The sequence below is a fragment of the Hevea brasiliensis genome, chromosome 16 (assembly GCF_030052815.1).
Source record: "Hevea brasiliensis isolate MT/VB/25A 57/8 chromosome 16, ASM3005281v1, whole genome shotgun sequence".
Classification (NCBI taxonomy): Eukaryota; Viridiplantae; Streptophyta; class Magnoliopsida; order Malpighiales; family Euphorbiaceae; genus Hevea; species Hevea brasiliensis.
The window spans coordinates 45833926-45859198 of NC_079508.1; the positions used below are offsets into that span (position 1 = coordinate 45833926).

At 33.5% G+C, this 25273-nt stretch overlaps 1 protein-coding gene across 1 annotated transcript; it reads right to left on the reverse strand.

Moving 5' to 3' along the window:
- Positions 1-505: 505 nt before the first annotated feature.
- On the reverse strand, positions 506-4053 carry LOC110670760 (protein DETOXIFICATION 54). Its single transcript, XM_058138562.1, has 4 exons — positions 3584-4053; positions 3291-3364; positions 2311-3186; positions 506-1402 (listed from the first exon to the last, which is right to left on the reverse strand). The coding sequence occupies exons 2-4, from the start codon at positions 3342-3344 to the stop codon at positions 788-790; spliced, it is 1545 nt and encodes a 514-aa protein (XP_057994545.1). The 5' UTR covers positions 3345-3364; positions 3584-4053; the 3' UTR covers positions 506-787.
- Between the last annotated feature and the right edge of the window lie 21220 nt (positions 4054-25273).

Genomic DNA, 25273 nt, shown 5'->3' on the forward strand with positions numbered 1-25273 from the left:
TAATAAATTATAACAGTCACCAATAATTAAGGTGACCATTGACAGTCACTAAACTAATTTATATTATATATTTATAAATTTTTAACATTTTAATATGTTTATCGATCTAGAAAATATCTTGCTCTTCTAAAATATTCTTCATTAATTAACTTTTTAATTAATCACTCTAAAGTCTAAACACTAGAAAATATAAAAATATTTTTCATCAAAGAAACAAAATTTAGATATCTACTTGATTAAGCAATTAAAAGTAAACTTTAAATTTTTAGATGTCAAATCTTTAATTTAATTCATGGTAGACAGCCATTGCTCAATCAAATGGCTCCATCACTGAATCAATAAAGCTTGCTAATTTGTAATCTCTTTATGTTGATGGGGTGGTGTTATTGGCTTCTCATGCATTTTAGAACCATTAGGGTCCCAAGAGCAAATCATGCAAATAGAGAAAGAGAAACAGAACAAAAACAAAGCATCTTTCAAGATGCAGCAAAAAGTAGGCCATTCCTGTTAAAATATGTGAAGCATTTTTTTTTTCCTTTTATATATATATATGAAGAGTGACATTCTCTGGCCACAAACAGCTTCATGACAACCGCAACGATGTATAAGGTTCTCCATGACAACCCCATCACAACAAAACCCTAATAAAGATAAAAAAGAAAGAGGACACACAAAAATTCTCAGCATGAGTCGGATCCTCCACAAAAAGTAGTTAAACGACAAAAAACAATCCCATAAAGCTCACCACCTTCTCTCTCGCACATTCTCCTCAAACTCCATCTCTTCCCTAGGCAGTGTTACCATTTCCATTAACAAACAACCTTCTACATTCATCATCATCATCATCATCATCATCATCATCATTATCATCATCATCATGTTGTTCTTCTTCATGTTCGTTACCTGTAACACCATTGCTTGGACTCATTTCCAAGCTGGTCAGCTTCCTAGACTTCAATGCCTCGTGTTCCCAATCCGTGCGGACCAACACAACATAGAGAATAGACACAGCACAAGCCACTTGAGCTGAAAGCAGCCCAATCCACAGCCCAGAAAACCCAATATTAAGCCCAAAGGCTAGGCCCACTGCAACCGGGGTACCCACAAAGTAAAATGAGCCCAGATTGATACGGGCCCCAATCGCGGGTCGTGCTGTGCCACGTAGGATACCACAGCCAGTTGTTTGAGGACAGTTGCCAAGCTCACAAAGGCCAATTATGGGCAAAACTGATGCTACTAGACCTTTAACAAGACTATCTTTAGTGAACAAACCAGCCCATCTCTCTCTTAGGATGACTGTCCAAGTGACATTGATGATACCAATCACAAAGGCACACCCTAATGCAACCATGGCAGCCAACTTGGCTTTGTATGGCTTACCAGCTCCGAGCTCATTCCCCACCTACAATGAAAAAAGGAATGGATATCTTTGAGCTTTTGATTCAAAAAAAAAGAAAGAAGGCTACTTGGTTTCATTTTTGTTTGTTAAATGGTGTCGTCACATACCAATGGAATTTGATCTTTTTAAGAGAAAAATCATACAAGTGCTTACTTGTCATGTACTAATTATGTCCAGTCACATTACATGTGATCTAGATTGGGTCCCTAAGATGATGCAATCACCAACTGATCAAAAAGCATGACTTTCACTATAAACTTTTCTTGCTAATCCTTTTTTTTCATCTGTTCATATTATGCTCCAAAGTAATATTGCTCCAAAGCAATATGCCTCTTTCTCAATATGCGCTTCCACAGTGAAACAAAGTTTAGAATCCAAGACTATATATTTTCTTGAAAATGTAGCCTAAATTGAGTGAAATGAAAAGAATGAATTCAAACAACTCCTTTCAATTAATTTTGAGATTAAGACAGTAACTCGATTAATTTAGATTAACAAAGAGAAACTCAAAATAATAGTAATAATAATAAAGACAAGCATGGAGGAAAACAAGAACCAAGTTGCTTGTTCTGTAGGTTGTTTGAAATTTCCGTTATTTACTACCTGGGGTTAAAGAAAAGTTCTATTTTGATATGCAGCAATCATTCTTTGGGAGCATTAAAGGTGTGAATAAAGGGTGAAAATTGAAGAAATGGGCCATGTTTTGACTTGATGAATGGTAACATCACAGGAAGCATGTAGAACACAACACAAGAAGAAAAACAAGATGACTAAGACTAAAGCTATTATAGACACAATAGCATGAATCTGTGTCATAGTGACCCATCAAAGAAAAGAAAACAAGTATACTATATTACTAGTAGCAGCAGAGAAGTGAGTGAATATGAGGAAGTGGGAAGAGAAAGACATACCCGAGCAGAGACACAACCAGCAAGGGCCATAGGGACAGTGTACATCATGCTAGTGGTCTGGATGAGTATCCCAGTGGCGGCCACAGCCAGAGTGGGATTAGGCAAGTACCCTGCCATTACAATCACTATCTCATACCACCACCACTCCAAGCAGATACCTAAACAACTAGGCACTGCCAACTTCAACAATGGACCCAACCCACCACACACCCCTGCAATCCTACCTGTCCATCTCATCTCCCATCGTCCACTTACCCACCACACATATCCCACCATCAAAGCCACCATGTTCATGTTAGTCACCACCGATGCCATTGCCACCCCAGGGACACCTAGCCCCATCACCACCACAAGCATGTAGTTCAGTGGCACGTGGAATATAACAGCCAGAAGCGAGCAGTACATTATGGGTTTTGTCACCCTCTGTGATCTTAGGAAAACCCTCAGCGGTTGCAGCAAAGTGTTTGTTAAAAGATCAGGGAGAGAATAAATACAGTAGGTTGCTGCCATTGCTGTGATGTTTGGATCTTGGCCCATGAAGTTCATGATGGATTCAAGATTGAGCCATAAGAGGCTTATGGGTATGATTGCTATGAAGAGGATTAAGATCATGCGTTGGAGAGAGAGGCATAATAGGTCCCAGTTCTTGCTGCCATAAGCTTGGCTGCACACTGGCTCGAGTCCAGAGGCTAAGCCCACGAGAACTGAGTAGCCAGTGATGTTGGTGAACCCAATGGACAGTGCACCACCGGCTAGCTCTAGACTGCCTAGCCTGCCCAAGAACATGACTGAGACCACTGCTCTAAAAAAGGCCATTAAATGAGCTGCTGTTATTGGCAAAGCCATCCCCCATAGCTCTTTTAGCTCTTCAAGAACCTGTTGAACCCCAAAAACCAAACATTTATGTCACTATCAGTATGAGAAACAACAAACAAGGCAAGAAGAAAGCGCAAGTCTTCTATGCCTCTGTGGGGGTTTACCTGAAAGGCACAGGGGAGTTTCTGAGAAGGGAAATCTGGGTCTTTATCCGCCATTGTTGCCTTGTCTTGGTTTTCTAAAATGACACGTAAAAGACTTTTAACCAATTTAAAGACTACAAAAACGCAAACCCAATAAGCTACTTGTTTTAATCAACTTGAAGATTTCAACAAGAAGCGAAAGAAAATCAAAAGGCTTACGAACAAACCCAATACTCTATATCCAGAGAAGACAGAAAGGCTAGTTAGAGCAAGAAAACTAAAAGAAATCAAAGATTGTAAGTAAAACCCCTCACAGGCAATATCTCTGCCAGTCGACCGGAAGGAATACAAAGGGGCAAAAGTGAGGAATAGAGGTAGAGAAAAAGCATTAAATAGGGCAGTAACAGAAACTAGGCATAGACTTGGCTTGTGTGTAATTTCAAGAGTCGAATAAGGCAAGAATAAAAATATACGGGCTTGTTTCTTTGGTTTTCTTATTATATATTATGAAAAAAGAACTCTTACAAGATATTTTCTTTAAGGGTTAGCATTCCTCCACATATATGTAACTATCTGCCGCTATGGGCAGCAGACAAAGACAAAAAAAACAAGAAAAGCGTAGGCTTTGGTAATGGCGGCGAGCAAGAGAGAGAGGAAAAGGAAAGGTCAGAGGGAGAGAGATGGGCAGAAGAGGAGAGTTCTTATTGTTACAGAAAACAGGGTTGGAACTAAAAAGCAGGGAAGGTGGTGAGAGTGTGAGAGAGAGAGAGTTGCAAAAGTCGGTTTTGTGTCAAACGTTTCATTATTTTCTCTTTAACTTTTATTTATTGGAATGTGGTGATATTTTTGGACATTAAAAATTATGTTTTTCTTTTTCATTTATCTGTATAATAACTTGGATTATTTTAAATTATAATTTTTTAAATAAATTTTTAAATCAGTTGTACTCACATTTCAATTCATTTATTTTCAAATATTTTTTTTTATTTACAAGAGAGGAAATAGAAGCTGGAATTCTATGTTCATAATAAATTAAAACAACTCTGATATTATGTATAAAATAATTTTTAATAAATTATAAATATAATATAAAATAAAGATAAGATTTAATTATTATCTTAATAATTATTTAAAAAAAATTATTATTTTAGTAATTAATTTTAAATAAATAAATTCTCACATATTTAAAAAGTATACCTAAAAGTAAAATTTAATTGAATTATGATAATAATTAAAAAAAATCTTTTGATTTAATAAATTAATTTCTTCATCTTAACTCTTTAGTGGTGGAATATTTCTTGAAATAATCCTTATAAATTTTACTTTATAAAAGATAATGTGTATGATACACACACATATATATATATATATATATATATAAAAGACTTAATCTAGTACGTTTATTAAATAATTCTTTTACAATTAAAATTAAGAAGTATTTTAATTAAAGTAAATATCAATTAATATTGGATCAATATAATATTTTCCTACTTAACACGATAATAAAGTGATATAAACTTTAATAGTATTAATTTTTTGCAAAATATGTATTGTATGTTATTATATTCGTTATAAAAACTCGTAATTTATTTTTTTATATAATTTTATATTAATTTTTATATATTATATAATATTAACATAGTAATATAAATATTATATTTAATTATTTAAATTAAAATATTAATTTTAATATTATTTTAATTAATTATATAAATAAAAATATTAATTAATTTAAAATTATTTTTTTATTGGAACATATTTTTATGAAAGTTATGTATTATATTATTAATATAAAATATTAATTTAATTATAAGCTTAAATATGATATAATAAAAAAGATATAATAATAAGTTTAAAAAATATAAATAGGCAAAAATATTTAAAATTAAAATACAAATTAGCTCATTAATTTAATTCATTTAAACTCTATTATTTTATTTTTTTTAAAAAAATTTTGATTTTCATATATTTTATTTTAATTTTTTATAATTTAAAATAATGTTAACTTATATAATAAAATTACATATCTATGTTAACTTATATAATAAACGTAATAATATAAATATAAATCTAATTAATTAATATATTATTAATATTACTGCATTATTTATTATTAATGCAATGAAAAAAGAAAAAAATGATATAATGGTAGCTCTATAATAATAATTTTTAAGAAATTAATCATAGATATACATAAGAATAAATTAATTAAATTTAAATTTAATTGTCTTTAATGATTTTTTTGTTATTATTGATATTTATAAAAATTAAATAAAATTCTTGTAAGTTATTCATTTAAAATAATTTTAAAATTAATAATAATCTTTCAATAATTTATATTATTTTTATTTTTGTTTTTGTAAAGTATAGTCATTAAAATATTTAATTTTAATTAATATTCATAATTTTATAAATATTAATATAGTGTTTCATTGCAATAAAAAAAATCTTAAATGGAAATTAACTTAAAAAATAATATGTAAGTAATAAAATATTTTTGAACATATATAATAAATAATTAATTGTAAGTATAATTTTGAAAAATTAGATGCTAATAAAGTATTTTACTTAATATTGTAATACGATTAAATTATATTTTTTATATTTTATTTATTAATTTTTTATTTTAGTTAATTACTTCTTGCATGTAAGATTTTATATTTAATTGAAGTTAAATGTAAATAGGATTAAAAATTTTAAATTTATATTAACTCTACAATTAATAATTTTAAATGTATACAAACTTTAAAATTAATTTAAATAATAAAAATATAATTGTAATTAATTTTAAGAATGAAGAATAATTTAGGCAAAGTCAATGTTCTTCCCTGCTTCATACATTTATATATAGCGCATGAAACAACCACTTCTAAATGATTAGATCTTTTATTAGTGGGTATGAAATTTTTAGTTCTTTGCAGGTACCATAAAAATTTTCTTTGCAACTTTCCATCAATTCCAAGATAAGGAATTGTGCAGATATAAGTATACATCAAATTGTCCACAAGTGAAATATAAGGAATTGATTCCATTTCTTTATGTTTCACTTTATTCTTTAGATATTAATTGAGACTAAATTTGTCCTCTTTCTGTATGAGAATAATTCATGTTGAACATTTATGCATATTAAATCTGTCTTGAATTCTAACAATATAAGCTTCCTGAGAAAATCCTAACAATTCTTGTGATCTATCACAAAAAGTTTCTATTCCAATTATAAAGAATGCCTCTCCTATATCTTTAATTTCAAAATCCTTTGAAAGAAAATCTTTAGTCTCACATAATATGCTCAAATCATTTGCAGCAAGTAAGATATCATCAACATATAGAATTAAGAAAATAAATATTCTCTCACTAATATTAAGATATGTACATCAATCAATGACTTTTTCTTTAAATCAAAAGACTTTATGGTATTATTGAACTTTAATATACCACTGGTGGAAAGCTTACTTAAGTCTATATATTAATTGCTTAAGTTTACATACTATATGGCATTTTCCTTCAATTGAGAAACCTTTAGGTTGGTCTATATAAACTTTCTCTTCAAAATTTCTATTTGGAAAGGCTATTTTAACATCTATTTGGTATAACTCTTAATCATAATGAGTCACCAATGACATAATAATTCTTAATGAGTTTTTCTTTGTGACTGGTGAAAAAGTCTTTTTATAGTCAATACCATCCTTATGGATTTAACCCTTGGTAAAAGTCTTAATTTATGTTGTTTGATATTGTCATTCGAGTCACGTTTGGTCTTAAAGACCCATTAACACCCAACTCGTTTAGATTTTTTAGGCAATTCGACAAAATTTCATACTTTATTTTGTTAGATGGATTTTAACTCATCTTTAATGGCTTCCAACCAATAGGCTCTATCTTTCTATGCTTGTGAAAATGAAACTAGATCTTTATTGATTCTAATGTCAAAATTTGACTCTCATAAGTAAATTACATAATTATCAGCAATTGCCAATCTCTTTTCTATTTGACATCTTCTTAATGGAATTTTTTTTATGGTACACCTTCATTAAATCTTCGTGGGTTAGCTTTTTAAGGGTGTATTTCATCATTATATTGTGTAGCATTGTTAGAACATTCAATAACTGCTAGAATAATAAGTGGAGTAGGAGTGAATATAGAAACATTAATAGGCACAGGAAAATCAACTTTAATTTCCTGTATGTCCACATCTTGTCTCTCAACATTCCCATTAACTTCATCGTTCTTCAAAGAATCTAGCATTATAGTTTCCATAATTCTCAAATTATGGTTTGGAATATAAAACTTATACCCTTTAGATTTCTATGGATAGCTAATAAAGTATCCACTTATCGTTCAAGAATTTAATTTCTTTTCATGTTGATTATAAATTCTTACCTCCACTTGGCAACCTTAAACATGCAGGTGTCTTAGACCAGGTTTCCTTCTAGTCCATAATTCATAAGGTGTTTTTGAGATTACCTTACTAAAAACCCTATTTAGTAAGTGTATAGTGATTTTAAGTTCATACATCCATAAAGATATAAGTGTTACTTATTATACTCTTAACCATATAAATTAAAATCCAATTCGCCTTTCAGTAATGTCTGATTCGCCTTTCAGCTGCCTCATTTTATTGAGGAGTACTTAACGTATTATACTGTACACATATGCCAAGAATTTTTAAGAACCTTACAAATGGATCAGGACATATTGTCCCAATTCATTATGTTTCTCATAGTATTCACAACCTCTATCTAAACTTACTATTTTCACCTTCTATCTAATTGCCTTTCAACCTCATTTATGTATCCTTCAAGTGCATCTATTGATTGAGATTTTTCATTAAATAAATAAATATGTCCATAACGTGAAAAATCATCAATAAAAGTGATAAAATACTTTTCTCCACTAAAAGATGGAGTATCAGAAGTCCCATATATATTAGTGTCTATTATTTCAAGAAGCTGACTACTTCTTGTGGCTCCTTTCTTATTGTGTTTGGTTTGCTTTTCTTTAATACAATTCACACACACATTAAGATTAGTAAAATCTAGACTCGATAGAGTCTCATTCTTTACCAACCTCTCTAATTTTTCTTTGAATATGTAACCCAAACACTTGTGCCATAAGAAAGCAAAATTTTCATTCAGTCTATTACGCTTAATCCCAATATTACTATAAGTGACAATCGAGGATTCAACAAAATTATTATCAAGTTTCAGCCGATATAAACTGTCAATAAAAATTTCAGAACCAATAATGGAATTAGCATTGTTGTTATTAAATAAACTGAAACATCTATGTCTAAGCTTAACATTAAAACCACATTCATCAAGTTTTGAAATAAAAATGATAATCCTAAAAATTGAAGGGACATAGAGAGTTTGTAATAAGTATAGGTGATAGCTATTATCCAAGACTAAATGTTAAGTCCTTATGCCTTCAATTGGAGCCTTCATACGGTTCCCCATAAATAGGAAGTCTTAATTGGGTTGTTGTGTGGATCATAAGGAATCCTTTCATCACATTGGATATATGATTAGTAGCATCAAAATCATACCACCAGGTATTATTAGAAACTTCAATCAAGTTTGATTCAAAATATACATAAGTGTAAGGATTACCTTTCTTTTCGAATCAAGCTTTATGTTTCAAGCAATCTTTCTAATAGTGTCCTACTTTCTTATAAAAGTGACACTTATCTGTCATTTATTCCTTTTCCTCAACTTGAGTAATATTTAAAGATCCTTTTTTTTTTCTTCTTAAACTTGTAGGCTTTTAAGTATTTTACCAGCTTCTTGAATTATAATGAGCCCCTTGATTCTTTGGTATTGTTTCATCCTAAACTAGCTTATTGGCTAATTCATTAACATTCCACTTATCCTTACTAGTGTTGTAATTAATTTGAAATGGCCCATATTATGAAGTAATGAGTTTAGAATGAACTACACTAAGAAGGAAACATTAACCATCATCCTTAAGTTTCTAGTTTTGGTACAACATCACTGATGCATGCATTTCATATTATTATTTATGTATAATTCTTGCAACTAATTTACCATTATTTATAGCTTTTATACTAGAAATTAGCCTTTATTTAGTTAATTTTCTCTCTTTATACTTCTTAGTTTAATTTATAGAATTTACTTATTTTGTAGGTTAAAATATGAAGAATTTTGATGATAATTTGATCAGAGCAACAATTTGGAAGAAATCAGAGCTGATTTGCAAAATTTTAAAGAGAAAAATTTGAAGTTGAATTTTAAAGAAACAGAAAGTTGCACAACCTATGACACAACTTGTGTAGCTTATGTCGTAGCCTGTGTTGGTGCACCTGATGAGTCCCGAAAATTGTCTAGAAAGTTGCACAACTTGTGACACAAGCGCAACACAATCCGATCCAGTTTGTGTCCTTTTAATGAAAATGCTGACATGGCAATCCTTCTTCTCTGACCTAATACATCATTTTTTCTTCAGAGTTTTCTGCCTTTTAACCCCTTTTTAGGGTAGACCTATGAGGGATATAAAATCATCTTTTTCTCTCTCTTACCAAGGAGGGGAGCAAACAAAGTATTCTTGCAAAAGAGAGAGAAAGAGAGAGAGAGAGGCACCTTGGATCGGGTTGTAGCAGCTGAAGAGGATGTCTTCTTTGGCGTTCCAATAGCAGATTCTTCACCTTTATTGAGTTTTTCTTTTTCTTAACTTATATTTTCATTTCTTCTTCGTTTTTCTACTTGGGTTTGTCTTAAAATCATGATTTGTTAATAGAACTTTGAGATTCTAGAGATGGGTATGTAAATATTGCCTTATAATATGGTTTTTGAACTGATTTAGCTATCTTAATGAGATTTGCTACATTTTTTATTTATTGCTTGTGAGCTTATTGTCTTACCTGATGAAAGGGCCCTCATTAAGTTAAGTTTTAATCATTTACAGATAGACTAAAAGGTGAACGTTTAGGATAGATAATCTTGCAATAAACTTGATTTTCTTAGTATTAGAAATAAGCTAAGAAATTAAGAGGACTTTTAAAATCAATTAGAACTTTAAATGGGTTTTTGTCAAGTTTGAAATACCACGAAAACATGATTTGATTTGGTGAAAGCCACCTTTGAAATGCTTGAAAAAGGTTTCAAAGAATTAAGAATTGATTTCCTTTAAAAATTGTAAATCTTATGTGTTTGGCTAAATTGAGGATAAGCCACAAACAAGTAATATTGAAAAGCCCTATCTCTAAAATCACTTTAATTCTTATTGAAGTTAGATTTAATTCCTCCTAAATTTGTAATTACTAATTTCAATTTAAATTTTAGTCATCTAGTTCAACTAGTTTAATTAATTGTTTGGTTTGGCTTAAATTTCTCAAGTACCAATTTTAATTTTGAATTTCATTATCAATATCTTTAAATTTTAGCATTCTAATTAGCTTATTCCTTTATTTCCAATTTAAGCACAATTCCATGTGGGAACGATATTTTTAAAACTATATTACTATAATCCGTGCACTTGCAGAAGCTATTTCACAGCAACATCAAGTTTTTGACACCATTGCCGGGGAATTATTTGTTTTTAAGTTAGATTTTAATTATTTTAAGTTGATTAGAATTTTTATTTTCTTTTATTTTCACTGCTGTTCCTTGTGTTTTTCAGATACTTTTCTTGTTTATAAGATGATCGAAAAGTACAAGTGATACTCAATTGTTGTTCAACCATGAAATTGAAAAATTCTATTGAACTAACAAAAAGGAATCTAAGAGGAGAAAGGAAGCAGAAAAAGAAGAGCAGCAAAGGCTTGAGCAAGAAGAGAAAATTGAAAATATGAAGAATCAAAATAGATCTAATGATGGAAACAATGGAGGAAATAATCAAAACAGGCAGAATGAAGTTGTTAATCAAAATAATCCTCAGAGAAGGTCCATGTTAGATTATACTTTTCCTAGATGTGCAGATGTAAGAGATAATAGACCTATCATTAGAGCCAACCAATTTGAGTTAAAGACTAGTCTCATTCAAATGCTTCAGAATTTATAATTTGGAGGTAGTCCACTTAAATCCCCATTCTCATTTGAAGAAATTTCTGATGATATGTGGCACTCAAAGACAACCTGGAGTTTCAAATGAAGTGATTCGGTTGACCTTATTCCCATTTTCTCTTCAAGACTCAGCATTAGAGTGGTATCCACTTCCACAAGCTACTATAGCTACTTGGGAGCAGCTATCTCAAGCTTTTCTATCTCAGTTTTTTCCACCTGGGAAGACCACTCATTTGAGGAATTTGATGGTAACTTTCAGACCAAGAGATAATGAAACTTTGTATGAATCTTGGATGAGATTTAAAGAGCTTGAAAGGCAATACGCTCATTAGGAAATACTCAAATGGATGATTGTTTAGATTTTCTACACCAGAGTTACTCCAGCTATAAGAAACACAATTGATTCACAAGCAGGAGGAGATTTCATGAGAATGACAAGTGAAGAATGCTATGATCTATTGGAGAAGATTGCTCATAACACCAATTTGTGGGGAAATCCAAGAGAACTTGAGCCAAAGAAGGCTGAGATTTATGAACTTGAATCAGTTAGTTACATGAATGCAAGATTTGATCAGTTGACTCAGTTACTTAGTGATTTTTGCACAAAGGCAACAGTCTCAACTCCTACAACTATGCAACAAGTTGCCTACACAGATGGAACCCAAAGTTGTGGAGTTGATTACTCTTCTTAAGGTGATGATTACTTGTAAGAACAAGCTGCTTATGCAGGAGGTTATCAACAGAAACCTATGGGAAATGCTTACTCTAATGTGAATAACTCAACATGGAGACCATAAGCAACTTTTGGTCAATAAGGTCAAAGCTCAAATTATGCTCATAACTAGCAGTATATGCAGCAAAATCGACCTCAGTTTTAACCACAATTTCAGCCCATAAGACAGCAACCATCTGGATATCAATCAAGAGCACAACAACCTCTTCCACCTCTTGAACCAAAGCCATCCTTGGAAACCACAATGGAAAAATTTTTTGTTGAACAAAGCAAGATGAAAAGCAAATTGGAGGAAGAAATGCAACACATGAGACATACTATGGATCAACTACAAGCTCATAACCGCATGTTGGAGAATCAATTAGCTCAATAAGTACGCTCATTTGGATCTAAATCCTAAGGCAAACTACCTAGCCAACCACAGAACCCCCATGAACAATGTAAGGTTGTGACCTTGAGAAGTGGTAAGAAAGTTGGGCAAGAGAGTGAAAACAAGAAAGAAGAAAAAGAGAGCATAAAAGAAGACAAATCAATTGAGAGCAAGAAAAATGAAAAAGAAGAAGAAAGCAAAAGTGAGCAAGATGAGGGAGAAAAACCATACATTCCACCTGAACCTTATAAGCCCACCCTACCCTACCTTTAAAAATTCATCAAGCATAAACTAGACAAACAATTTGGCAAATTCCTTGAAGTGCTAAAGAAGTTGTATATCAATGTGCCATTCACTGAGGCTCTATCCCAAATGCCAAGTTATGCCATGTTTTTTAAGGAGATTCTTACTAACAAGAGAAGGCTAGAGGATCATGATACTATCAACTTGGGAGAGCAATGCAGTGCTATAATTCAGAACAAGTTACCTCCCAAACTCAAAGATCTGGGTGTATTTTCCATTCCTTGTCATGTAGGTGATAGCTGTGTGGCAAATGCCTTATGTGACCATGGAGCTAGCGTCAGCCGAATGCCTTTTTCAATATATGAGAAGCTGAATATGGGACAGTTGAAGCCCACCAATATGTATCTTTCATTGGCTGACCGTTCAATTAAGTATCCAGAAGGCATTCTAGAAAATGTGCCTATCAAGGTTGGAAAATTTTACATTCCGGTGGATTTTGTCATTTTAGATATGGAAGAAGACACAAAAATTTCTATCTTATTGGGAAGACCATTTTTGCCACAGCTGGTGCTTTAATTGATATAAAGGGTGAGAAATTGACATTTAGAGTGGGAGATGAACAAATGATATTCAACATTAATCCAGCCATGAAGAGGAAACGTGAAGAAGTTGAGTCTTGTTTGCGAGTAGACATCATAGAGGAGATTGTTCAAGGGCATTTCAGAAAAAGCTATCCACAAGACCCCCTTGAAAATTGCCTAGTCCATGGTAGGAAAATTGATGATGACAACCTTAACATAGCTGCTTTTGCACAACACTTAGAGAGTTCTCCACCACACCTTGAAGCTAAAATTTTTCAGCTTGAAGAAGTGCACACATTGGAGATTAAACCACTATCATTAAAGGTAGAGGATGTACTAAAGGTAGATCTTAAAACTCTTCCTACCAACCTCAGGTATGCTTTTCTTGGACCTAATGAAACATATCCTATTATAATTAATGCATCTTTGACTAATATTCAGATTGAAAAATTGTTGAGAGTTTTAAGATAATATAGGAAAGTTTTGGGTTATACAATTAATGATATAAAGGGAATTAGCCCAACAGTTTGTATGCATAGGATTTTCTTAGAGCCAAAACCACCACCACCACCATCACCTCCACTAGATGGCAAGGGCAAAGGAGTTGTTATTCTTGGCTAGACAATTTTACATGCAGCATTTATATTTCTTTTTTTTATTTAGGTGTTTATTTAGTTAGTTCTTTTAGTTACTTGTTTAGTTAGCTTTATCCTCTCACAGCTTGTTAGCTTGTTTAGTTAATATTTTGTTTGTGTTTTTATTTGAGATAGTTGCTTATTTAGTATTTTTAGCTATTTGCCAGTACATTTTTCTTTTTATTTTGACTCTTTAATGCTTTACTCGTTTTTAATATGCTCATTTGGAATGTTTCTTATTGAATGGCTATATCTTGATTATATTCTTACATCCATATTTCATTTTGTGCTTAATTGATTTCATGGACCTTGTTTTTCTTTTTGGAAAGTCTATAGCAGCAACTCCAAAAATTTTCTTTAAATAAATTGACTGCATCTTCAATGAGATAATAATTTGCTACTACTTATGGAACTGGGTAACATCTATCCACTTTCTTTTAAATTCATTAGGCTTACTTATCCATTTTTTATGTACATATTAGCCACATATTTCCTGCACAGTATTTGAGTGAGCCTCTTGAATTTATTTTATAACCATATTATCCCATTCCTTACATTCTTTTGACATTGAGGACAATGTTCATTCTGAGTATGGGGGAGAGAGTAAAATTTTTGCAAAAATTATTTTTCCTTTTCATTTGCATATAGTTACATAATCATTCATTAATTCATACTTGCACATATTCACACATATTCACTGCATATAGTTTTATATACTTAACTATACATACTTAATTGCATATAGGTTCATTATACATTCATACATTCATGCATTTCATTTATTCATTTAAAAAGTTTTTGGATTTAAAACTAGTCTTTGAATTCTAGAAGTTGCTTATTCAAGCAATTTAACTTGCCTCTAGATGGTTTGTGGAATGACAGTTTTCAGCTAGGTACAAAGTCTTAAGCATTATTTTTTCTCTTATTTAATAGCTAAAAATTAATTCATTAATCTAGGTATACAGATTTTGATTAGTTATTTTGAGTTATTGAGTGTCTGAATAAGCCTTTATGGAAAAAAAATGATAATTATTATCTCACCATTCTTAGAACAAGCATATTAGATTTTTCAAAGCGAAATCTTTAACTTGCATTTGATAAGAATATGATTTAGGCATTTTTTAATAATTCAAACCCTCATATTTAGCCTTAATCTACCCTTAATTTCATTTTAACCCTTGCAAACCCCCTTTGAGCCTTAATCCCCTAATTTCTTTGAAACTCAAATCATTTACCTAGCCATAGACCTAAACACCACCACCCATTTATAAGAATAATATTTTAGCAAACAAGTGCATTGATAAAAATAAAAAATTAAAAAAAAAACTCTTTGAGGATTGAAATATCTTGAGAAGTGCTAGAATAATTGTGACAAATTGCTAAAAGTCACCAAAATTTCCCAAAAGTAATCTTGGGTGTGGCATGAAATAGGGACAAGTACAAAAATTAAAAAAAAAGGTATAAAAAGTAGTCCCTCTATATAATCATAGAAGTAACTTAGCACTTGAGATTCACAGTGAATTTCTTTTCTCTTGAGTTTAAAAAAATATTATTATATATAAAAAAATTTTAAAAAAAAGAAAACAAGGAAAAAGAGAATATTTGATACACTTTGAGTTTCATTATTAGTATTATTCTCATATTTTATTTCCTTATTTCCTTTCTTTGTTAACCACAATTTTACCTTATTTGACCCCATTACAACCCTTAAAAGACCTAATGATTTTTTAAAAAATGCTTGTTACATTAGTGGAGTTAGATATTTTATACTTGCATATGGGTTTGGCAATACAATCCTCCATACATTACTCACCATTTATTTGAGACACATTGGCTATCTATTTCATTTAGGTTTGTTTAGGCTCAATTGACTCTTGTAGCTTATAGGTATTTGTTGCTTGGGTTGATTGATTAATTTTGAGCTATTCTGTAATTGTTGAGAGTAATTGCTTCATTTTTTGTGCTTTACTGGCGGGAATTTAAATTGTTGGTGGCTAGAAGTAAGTTAGTAGTTTGGATTAATAATTTTTGTATTTTCAAAGACTGATTCCATTCCCTTCTAAATGAGTTTTTAATGAAATTTTGCTTGGGGACAAGCAAGAGTTTGAGTATGAGAGAATTTGATGCATGCATTTCATATTATTATTTAGGTATAATTTTTGCAAATAATTTACCCTTGTTTATAGCTTTTATACTAGAAATTAGCCTTTATTTAGTTAATTTTCTCTCTTCATGCTTCTTAGTTTAATTTATGGAATTTCCTTATTTTGTAGGTTAAAATATGGAGAATTTTGATGATATTTTGATCAGAGTAGCTATTTGGAAGAAATCAGAGCTGATTTACAAAATTTTAAAAAGAAAAATTTGAAGTTGAATTTTAAGGAAACAGAAAGTTGCACAACCTATGACACAGCTTGTGTAGCTTATGTCGTAGCCTATGTTGGTGTACCTGATGAGTCTAGAAAATTGTCCAGAAAGTTGCACAACTTACGACATAAGTGCAACACAACCCGATCTAGCTTGTGTCCTTTTAATGAAAATGCTTACATGGTAATCCTTCTTCTCTGACCTAATATATCATATTTTCTCCAGAATTTTCTGTCTTTTAACCCCTTTTTAGGGCAGACCCATGAGGAAAATAAAATCATCTTTTTCTCTCTCTTACCAAGGAGGGGAGCAAACAAAGTATTCTTACAAAAGAGAGAGAAAGAGAGAGAGAGAGGCACCTTGGATCGGGTTTCAGTAGCTAAAGAGGATGTCTTCTCCAGTGTTCCAGCAGCAGATTCTTCACCATTTTTATTGAGTTTTTCTTTCCTTTAGCTTAGATTTTCATTTTTTTCTTTGTTTCTCTACTTGGGTTTGTCTTAAAACCATGATTTGTGAATAGAACTTTGAAATTCTAGAGATGGATATGTAAATATTACCTTGTAATATGGTTTTTGAAATGATTTAGCTATCTTAATGAGATTTGCTGCATTTTTTATTTATTGCTTTTTTTATTTATTGCTTTTGAGCTTATTGTCTTACTTGATGAAAGGGCCTTCATTAAGTTAAGTTTTAATCCTTTACAGATCGACTGAAAGGTGAATGTTTAGGATAGATAATCTTGCAATAAACTTGATTTTCTTGGTGTTAGAAATAAGCTAAGAAATTAAGAGGACTTTTGAAATCAATTAGAACTTTAAATGGATTTTTGTCAGGTTTGAAATACAATGAAAACAGGGTTTGATTTGATGAAAACCATCTTTGAAATGCTTGAAAGAGGTTTCAAAGAATTAAGAATTGATTTCCTTCAAAAATTGTAAATCTCATGTGTTTGGCTAAATTGGGAATAAACCACATACAAGTAATATTGAAAAGCCCTATCTCCAGAATCACTTTAATTCTTATTGAAGTTATATTTAATTCCTCCCAATTTTGTAATTAGTAATTTCAATTTAAATTTTAGTTATCTAGTTCAATTAGTTTAATTAATTATTTGATTTAGCTTAAATTCCTCAGGTACCAATTTTAATTTTGAATTTCATTATCAATATCTTTAAATTTTAGCATTCTAATTAGCTTATTCCCTTATTTCTAATTTAAGCATAATTCCCTGTGGGAACGATATTTTTAAAACTATACTACTATGACCCGTGCACTTGCGGAAGCTATTTCACAGCAACAGCAATCACTCGTTCCAATAATGTGCTCTTGCATACTCTTCAACCCATTATACTTAATGGTCATGAGTTTTCCATTAGAGTACCAGCGAGTAACTTAACTTCAGAATGGAATCTATCTTTCACAAGGCTAAGGTGTTTGCATTTTCAGTTTGTGAAATTATAGCCTTATTGTTATTGACAATAGTCATTCACAAAAACGTAAGGTCAATCTATTTAACCATTCCTATTGCTTATGGTATAACTTCTCTTTCTCACTGCTTGTATCCATAATAGTAGCAAGTTTATCTTCCAATAATGCTAAGTCAAGGTCCAAGACACCTAAATGAAACTTGACTTTCTCACACAATTCAAAGACGTTCAACCCATTAAAACAATTACAGATTAAGCTTGCAAATGAAGAGAAACAACTGCAATATAATATTTATATGCTCAAAATAGATTCAGATAACTTAAATAGTTAGAGTATACTACAGTTCTCCTTTGATAGATACTATAATATACTATTTTAAATTAAATGCCTTTAAACTTGATTGGACAAATAATTAACTTACATCAAATATATATGTTGTCTTTGGACATTCAATATATATTTTATAAAATATTATCGTCCCCATAATTTTTACTATTCATAGAATAATTGATTTACCTTAGGGTAAAATCCTTAAATTCTAATGAGTAGTGGGTATCAATTAATTCATTTTTTATCATAGGCATTTATTAGTATGGATTATTAATAATATTTATATACATGTAAACATCATTCATAGTTTAGTCACTTTGGTAACTAACAAACTATTATTTTATTTTATTTTAATTTGGTCACTTTGTTGACTAACAAACTAAAATAAATAACAAAAGTCATTCATATAAATTTTATATCCTAATAAACCTAATATTTGTTCAATCATTAGGTTCAATTACAAATCTTAATTAGATTGGGTAGAAAACATATATATATATTTTTTTTTTTGCTTTCCTTGCTTTCAAGAGAACATGTTTCCAAAAAATATGCTTTCCAACACATTTTCTTCATTGTGTTAAATTTTTATGGCCTAATTAAATTTGGGCCAAAACCTTAATTTATTAATTTATTTATTTTAAGCATCTTCCATCACAATTAGGTTTTCACATATTTTGAAATTCATGGCCAGAAAAATTACACCACTTTGATATATTTTATTTATTACTTTATTTTTTTTAATTTCTTTCTTTTGAGAGAACTTGATTTCAAAATTAAATCTCACTATAATATGATTTTTTATTGTGCTAATAATCTCATCCAGAACTTAGTTGAGCCAAATTATTATTATTATTATTATTATTATTATTATTATTATTATTATTATTATTATTATTAAACTTTCATGATCTACACTTTAATTCTACCTAGATCTAACATCCAGAATATCAATATCATATTCATCATAAATTTAATAGAGAAATTTAATTGTTCAAAGCCTAGGGCTCTAATACCATATATAAAATAATTCTTAATAGATCATAATAAATCATAAACATAATGTGAATTATAAATAAAAGATTCAACTATCACCCTAATAATTGGTATTAAACAAATAAATTCTCATAGAACTGGAAAATATATTTGATGCGGAGTTTGATTAAGCCAAGGTAATAATTGAGAGAGATCATGTGATTTAATAAACTGATTTATCCTTCTTGACTCTCTTTGATTCATAAGAAAAACTTTAATGATGGAATACTTTCTTGAGATTATCATAATATCTCTGACTTTATTAAAGAGAATGTGTATGACCTTATGGATAGAGAGATAATGTAACACCCCTAATTTTTAAATTTATTATTTTTGGGTAAATATTAATATTTTATTTTATTTGAATTTTAGGAAATTATTTGAAATTTTTTTTCGGATTTTAGAAATCGGGTTTGATTTTCTGAAAATAAAAACTTTGATGATTTTTAAAAAATTAATTTAAAGACCACGTGGCAAAACTAAAAATATATTTGGAGTCTATGAATTTTTCTGAGTTTTCTGAAATTTTTTTGGAATGTTTGGACCTCGTATTCGGTCCCAAGGCAGAGTAAAAATTCAAAATTTTATATCCTGAATCGAACCGGTCGAATCAAATAAGACCGGATCGGACCGGTCGAATCGGACCGGCTCCTTCTTCCTTTTTCTTCCTCCCCGCGCGCGTCCCGACCCCTTTCTCTTTCTCTCCCGTTTTCTCTCTCCTCTTTCCTCCCGGCTCAGCGCGCGCGCCTCCCCGCCTCTCTCATTTGCGCCTCCCAGCCACCCACTCATGACCCACGGCTGGAACGCGAGAATCGTCGCCTGACGACGCGACTTCGCAGCTGGCGCGCCGTCTTCCCGGCCAAAATCCAGCCGATCCGGCCACCATTTATGCCGGGTCTTGTGTCTAAACCCATCTACACCTCGAGAGCTTTCCATAGACACCAAGAACACCAAAATCCATCGAACGGTTTGTCCAATTTTTTTGTCCGAGAAGTTTTAGCCTATTTTGACTTTTGGGCTAGATTTCTCGCAAACCGTGAACCCCACGAGAAAACTGAGAGTACCAGAGCGCTCCACTTGTCGAGAGCTTCGAGGCAATATAAATTTCAAAATTTTATGACACCGTTTTTTGGTGGGTCCCACGAAACTTTGCAGTGTTTTTCCGAGTATTAAATGAGCTTAGAAAATTTCATAAAATTTATGTACTAACCCCCATATTGTGGGCTTCGTGTAGGTATCTTCAATTCGCGGAAATTCGACTGTTGTCCAGGTCTGTGAATTTTCGGCCAGACAGACCAGCTACTAAAAAAGTCTCCAAATTGGATCGAGATTTTGGCTACCCTACCATTGTCAGATGTCCTGAGCGCGTCCCCAGAGTCGGAATCGGCATAGGTAAACCCGAACTTTACTTTTTCGTCATTTTCTAGTACTTAAATGGGATTAAAAATTCATAAAATATTCGTGGTAGCTCAGAAAATTATGATTCTTTTTGCAATAGCCTAGTAATATTGCTAAAGACCGTAGGGCAAAGTTTTAGAATTTGTAGAGCTTATTTGGGTAGTTTTTGCAAAAATGATCAATTATAAGGACTAGACTGTAAATTTACATATTGTGATTGAGGACTGTTTGGATGGGCCCAGGAGGGGCTGTGTGATGTGATTGAGTTGTAAGTATATGATTTGTGTATATAGAAGTGCATTTTGAGCCCTTTTGCAGGTTGGGTAGGTCCTAGGTATAGGGGAGACTCTGCCGGATTTTTGGCACGACTTAGGACGTATTTGGTCTTTTCTTAGTTTGTATTGAGTCAAATTTATTAAATGATTGTAATAAAATTGTCAGGTGAGCCGAGACAGCCTTCTTCCTCCGCCCAGCCACCACAGTGATTGCTGTCAAGTCTGTGAGTAAAATATTAATTTTAATTGTAATTTCGATATTATTATATGTTCAAGCATGCCCATGCATCACTTATATGTATATATCTATGTAGTTAAACTCTAGGCACGATTTATGTTGCATTCATAACTGTTAAAGTGCCATGGATGTTGTTGTGGTAATTTAGAGCAGTGTGCGTGCGTTGGCGTGCGTGTGATGTGGTGTTGGCTATGGATAGGACGGGTAGACACGGCTTGAGAGTTTCGCTGGGACCCGGTCCTTCGGGGTAGACATGGCTTGAGTTCTTCGCTAGGACCCCGATTTGGTTATTAAGTGGAAGTCCAAGCTGAGTTCTTCGCTGGCACAGGTTGGATTTAAGAGAGCTGTATAGGGGATCAGCTCCCATATATTTATGATTTGACATTACTGGGTGCGTGAGTGCTCCAAATTACCTTTTTGCTGTTATGATGTGAAATTATTGCTGATGTTGCATTTCACTCTACAGGGTGCATTAGCTTTAGATAGTTATAGAGATTATGGTTAAAATTGATATTTTACTCTTTGAGTCGAACGCTCACTCCTGTTCAATATTTTTTCAGGCCACAGGAGGATATTTTTGAGGTTAACCTGCTTTTCTCCCTCGCAGGTCGTTTATTAATTTTTGTATAAACCTGTTAACTCTTAGAATTTTCGCATGTGTTAGAAATATTTATTTGAATTGGGTCTGTAATATAAATTGTTATTTTGGACCTGTAAACTTATTATTTTATGCATGTTGATGGACTGGATGAGGGAGCTGAGCTCCCATTTATTTTTATGTTGTATGAGTATGTGGAGAGTGAGCTGAGCTTCCCAATTGATTATATATTGTGTTTACAAGTCGGGTGAGTCAAAAACTCCCCATTGAAAGGTCCATTTTATGGCCGGACTCAGTCCGGTTGATTTCTTGAAATTGGGCCCAAGTGGGCCTTTGAGTTGGATTAAGGAATAGTTAGGCTTACTACGGGCCTCGGGAGCTTTAGGCTGGCCCAGGTCCGACCCATAGGTTGGGTCGTGACAAATGTGGTATCAGAGCTTAGGATCCAGATTCATAGGGAATAATTGTCCAAAGTGTTGGGAAGAGTCTACTAGGAGTCACATGCGGAAAATAGGGTCCACATTCGTCTTGCATTGTCATCTTTGCTTCTAGTTTTCTGCTTCATATAATTATGTGTAATATGAGTCTATAGAGCTGTGTAATATGCTATTTTGAATGTTGTGGGCTAATGCTGCTGAATTTCAGGAAAATGCGTAGAAGCAGGAGAGCTGCCACTGCAACAGAACCAGATGTGCCTGACGAGGTGTCAGCATAGGATAAGGCACCTGCCCCGAGGAGGCAGGGTAGGAGGCCTAGAGCTGCTCAAGTAGAAGAGCAGCTGCCACCAGTTTAGGATCAGTCTTTTATGGCACAGGGTCCCACGGACCCAATGGCAGCTACTCTAGCTGGTTTATAGAGAACCATCGATATGATGGCACAGTATATGGTCTACTCTCCCCAACAGCAGCAGTCCAACGCACCAAGAGGGGAACCGTACAAACAAATAATTAATTTCAAGAAATTAGTGCCTGGTACTTATGATGTGTCAGACGATGCCTATCGGTTTTTGCATTCCTGCAGACAAGCAGGAACAGAGTTGCAGTTGACTGATAGAAGACTTATAGAGTGTATGCAGCATGTCATGGGGCCTATGCCTAGACAATGGATGAATGACTACATATTACCTCGGATGGAGGGTTTGTCGTGGACTCAGTTTGTGGAACTGTTCATCAACCGGTTTGTACCAGAAAGTTTCAGAGACCAAAAGCAGTGGGCCTTTGAGGCCTTAAGACAGAATGGCAGGTCTGTAGATGAATATGTTACAGAATTTCTAGAACTAAGCAGGTATGCCCCTACAGCAGTAGCTACAGAAACTATGAAGGTGAAGAGATGCCTAAAGGGGCTGGACAGGAGGTATGCAAACCTGGCCATGATGTCTAATCAGTCTTTTGATGTGGTAGTTGATCGAGCTAGACAGATTGAGATTAGCTATGCTGTGGATAACAGCGAAAGGGCAAAGAAAAATAGAGCAGAGGGTTCTTCAGGTGTTCCCCACATGGGTACTACGGATAGTGGTGGCCAAACTAATTACAGAGGAAGAAGCAGGAATAAGAGGAGTGGTTTTAGACACAAATCTCGAGGATTCGCACTGAGTGCGGATCCAGCGGTGGTCACGATTCGAGTACAGCGATTCTGGTGCAGTTCAGGATCCTCCTTGGCACCTTGTGCACAGTGTGGAAGAGGACATTCAGGACCTAGTATGATGGGTTCAGGAGTATGTTTCAGGTGTGGCCAACCAAGTCACTTTGCTAGGGAATGCCCCGTGTTCAGCAAGCCACAGATGGGTCCACAAGGTTCTGTTACAAATGTTCCTCGTCAGTTGTATCCTAGTGCTTCCAAGTATGGCGGCGATCGATTCGATGTGTAGCCGAGGACAAGGGGGACGTGGATTTGGAGGCAGATCAGGAGGTAGAAGTCAGTATCAGGGTTTTGCCACTCAGGAGGGGTCAAGCTCGGGTTTTCACCCTGACCCACTAGGATGCTCAGGCTTCCAATGCAATTGTGGCAGGTATTCTTCTAGTCTGTTCCTATGAGGCTCGTGTTTTGATAGATCCGGGTGCTACGCACTCATTTGTCTCCCCTGTGTTTGCTATGAGATTGGGTAGAAACCCTACAACTTTAGAATGCCCTTTATCTGTAGCTACCCCACTTAGTGACAACATAGATGTAGACTTGGTTTTTCCGGGTAGTCCAGTAGTAGTGGACGAAAAGATCCTCCCAGCAGACTTGGTTCCTCTACCAGTAATGGATTTCGATGTAATCTTGGGAATGGATTGGTTGGCAACTCATTATGCCACTTTAGACTGCAGAAACAAAAAGGTGTATTTCCACATACCTGGTGTGGAAGAATTTAGTTTTGATGGTGACAGGAGCGTGGCTCCATATAATTTGGTATCAGCAATTAGTGCTAGAAAAATGTTGAGGAGTGGATGTCAAGGGTATTTGGCATTGGTGAGAGATACATCTGTAGAAGGTGTCGACATGAAAAATGTTCCTGTTGTCAGAGAATTCATGGATGTCTTCCCTGAGGAGCTTCCAGGGTTGCCACCAGGAAGGGAATAGAGTTTTGCATTGATATTGTGCCGGGTAAAAACCCATATCAATGTCGCCTTATAAAATGGTGCCAGCAGAATTAAAAGAGCTAAAGGAGCAACTACAGGAGCTTTTGGACAAGGGTTTTATACGTTCGAGCACTTCACCCTGGGGCACTCCTGTTCTATTTGTGAGAAAGAAAGATGGGTCCTTGAGGTTGTGTATTGACTATAGACAGCTGAACAAGGTGACTGTGAAAAATAAGTATCCACTTCCTTGGATCGATGATCTGTTTGATCAGCTCCAAGGAGCTAGATTCTTTTCCAAGATAGACCTGCGATCAGGCTACCATCATTTGAGAATCAGGAATGAGGATGTGTCCAAAACAGCATTCAGGACAAGATATGGTCATTATGAGTTCTTGGTGATGTCTTTCGGACTCACTAATGCACCAGCAGCCTTCATGGACATGATGAACAGGGTGTTCAGGCCATTCTTGGACCGTTTTGTCATCGTATTCATAGATGACATTTTAGTATACTCTCAGACTGAGGAAGAACATGTGTGACACTTGAGGATGGTGTTGCAGACTTTGAGGGAGCACCAGCTATATGCTAAATTTTCAAAATGTGAATTTTGGCTAGAAAGCATCTCATTCTTGGCACACGTGGTTTCTAGTGAAGGTATTCAAGTGGATCCCAAGAAAATTGAAGCTGTAACTGATTGGCTTAGGCCTGCAACAGTAATTGAGGTGCAAAGTTTTCTGGGTCTAGCTGGCTACTATAGGCGTTTTGTGCAGGATTTTTCCAGGATAGCGGCTCCCCTAACTAAGTTAACTCGGAAGAATGTTCCATTCATTTGGACAGATGACTGTGAGGAGAGTTTCCAGAAGCTTTAAGGAGTGTCTAACCACCGCCCCGGTGTTGACACTACCGATGAGTGGCGAAGGATATATCGTGTACTGTGACGCCTCCAGAGTTATCTTAGGGTGTGTTTTGATGCAGAATGGAAAAGTAGTGGCTTACACTTCAAGGCAGCTGAAGAGACATGAGCATAACTATCCCACCCATGATTTGGAAATGGTGGCTGTAGTCTTTGCACTAAAAATCTGGAGACACCACCTATATGGTGAAGTGTGCGAGATATACACCGACCACAAGAGTTTGAAGTACATCTTTCAACAAAGGGATTTAAACTTGAGACAGAAGAGATGGATGGAGCTTCTA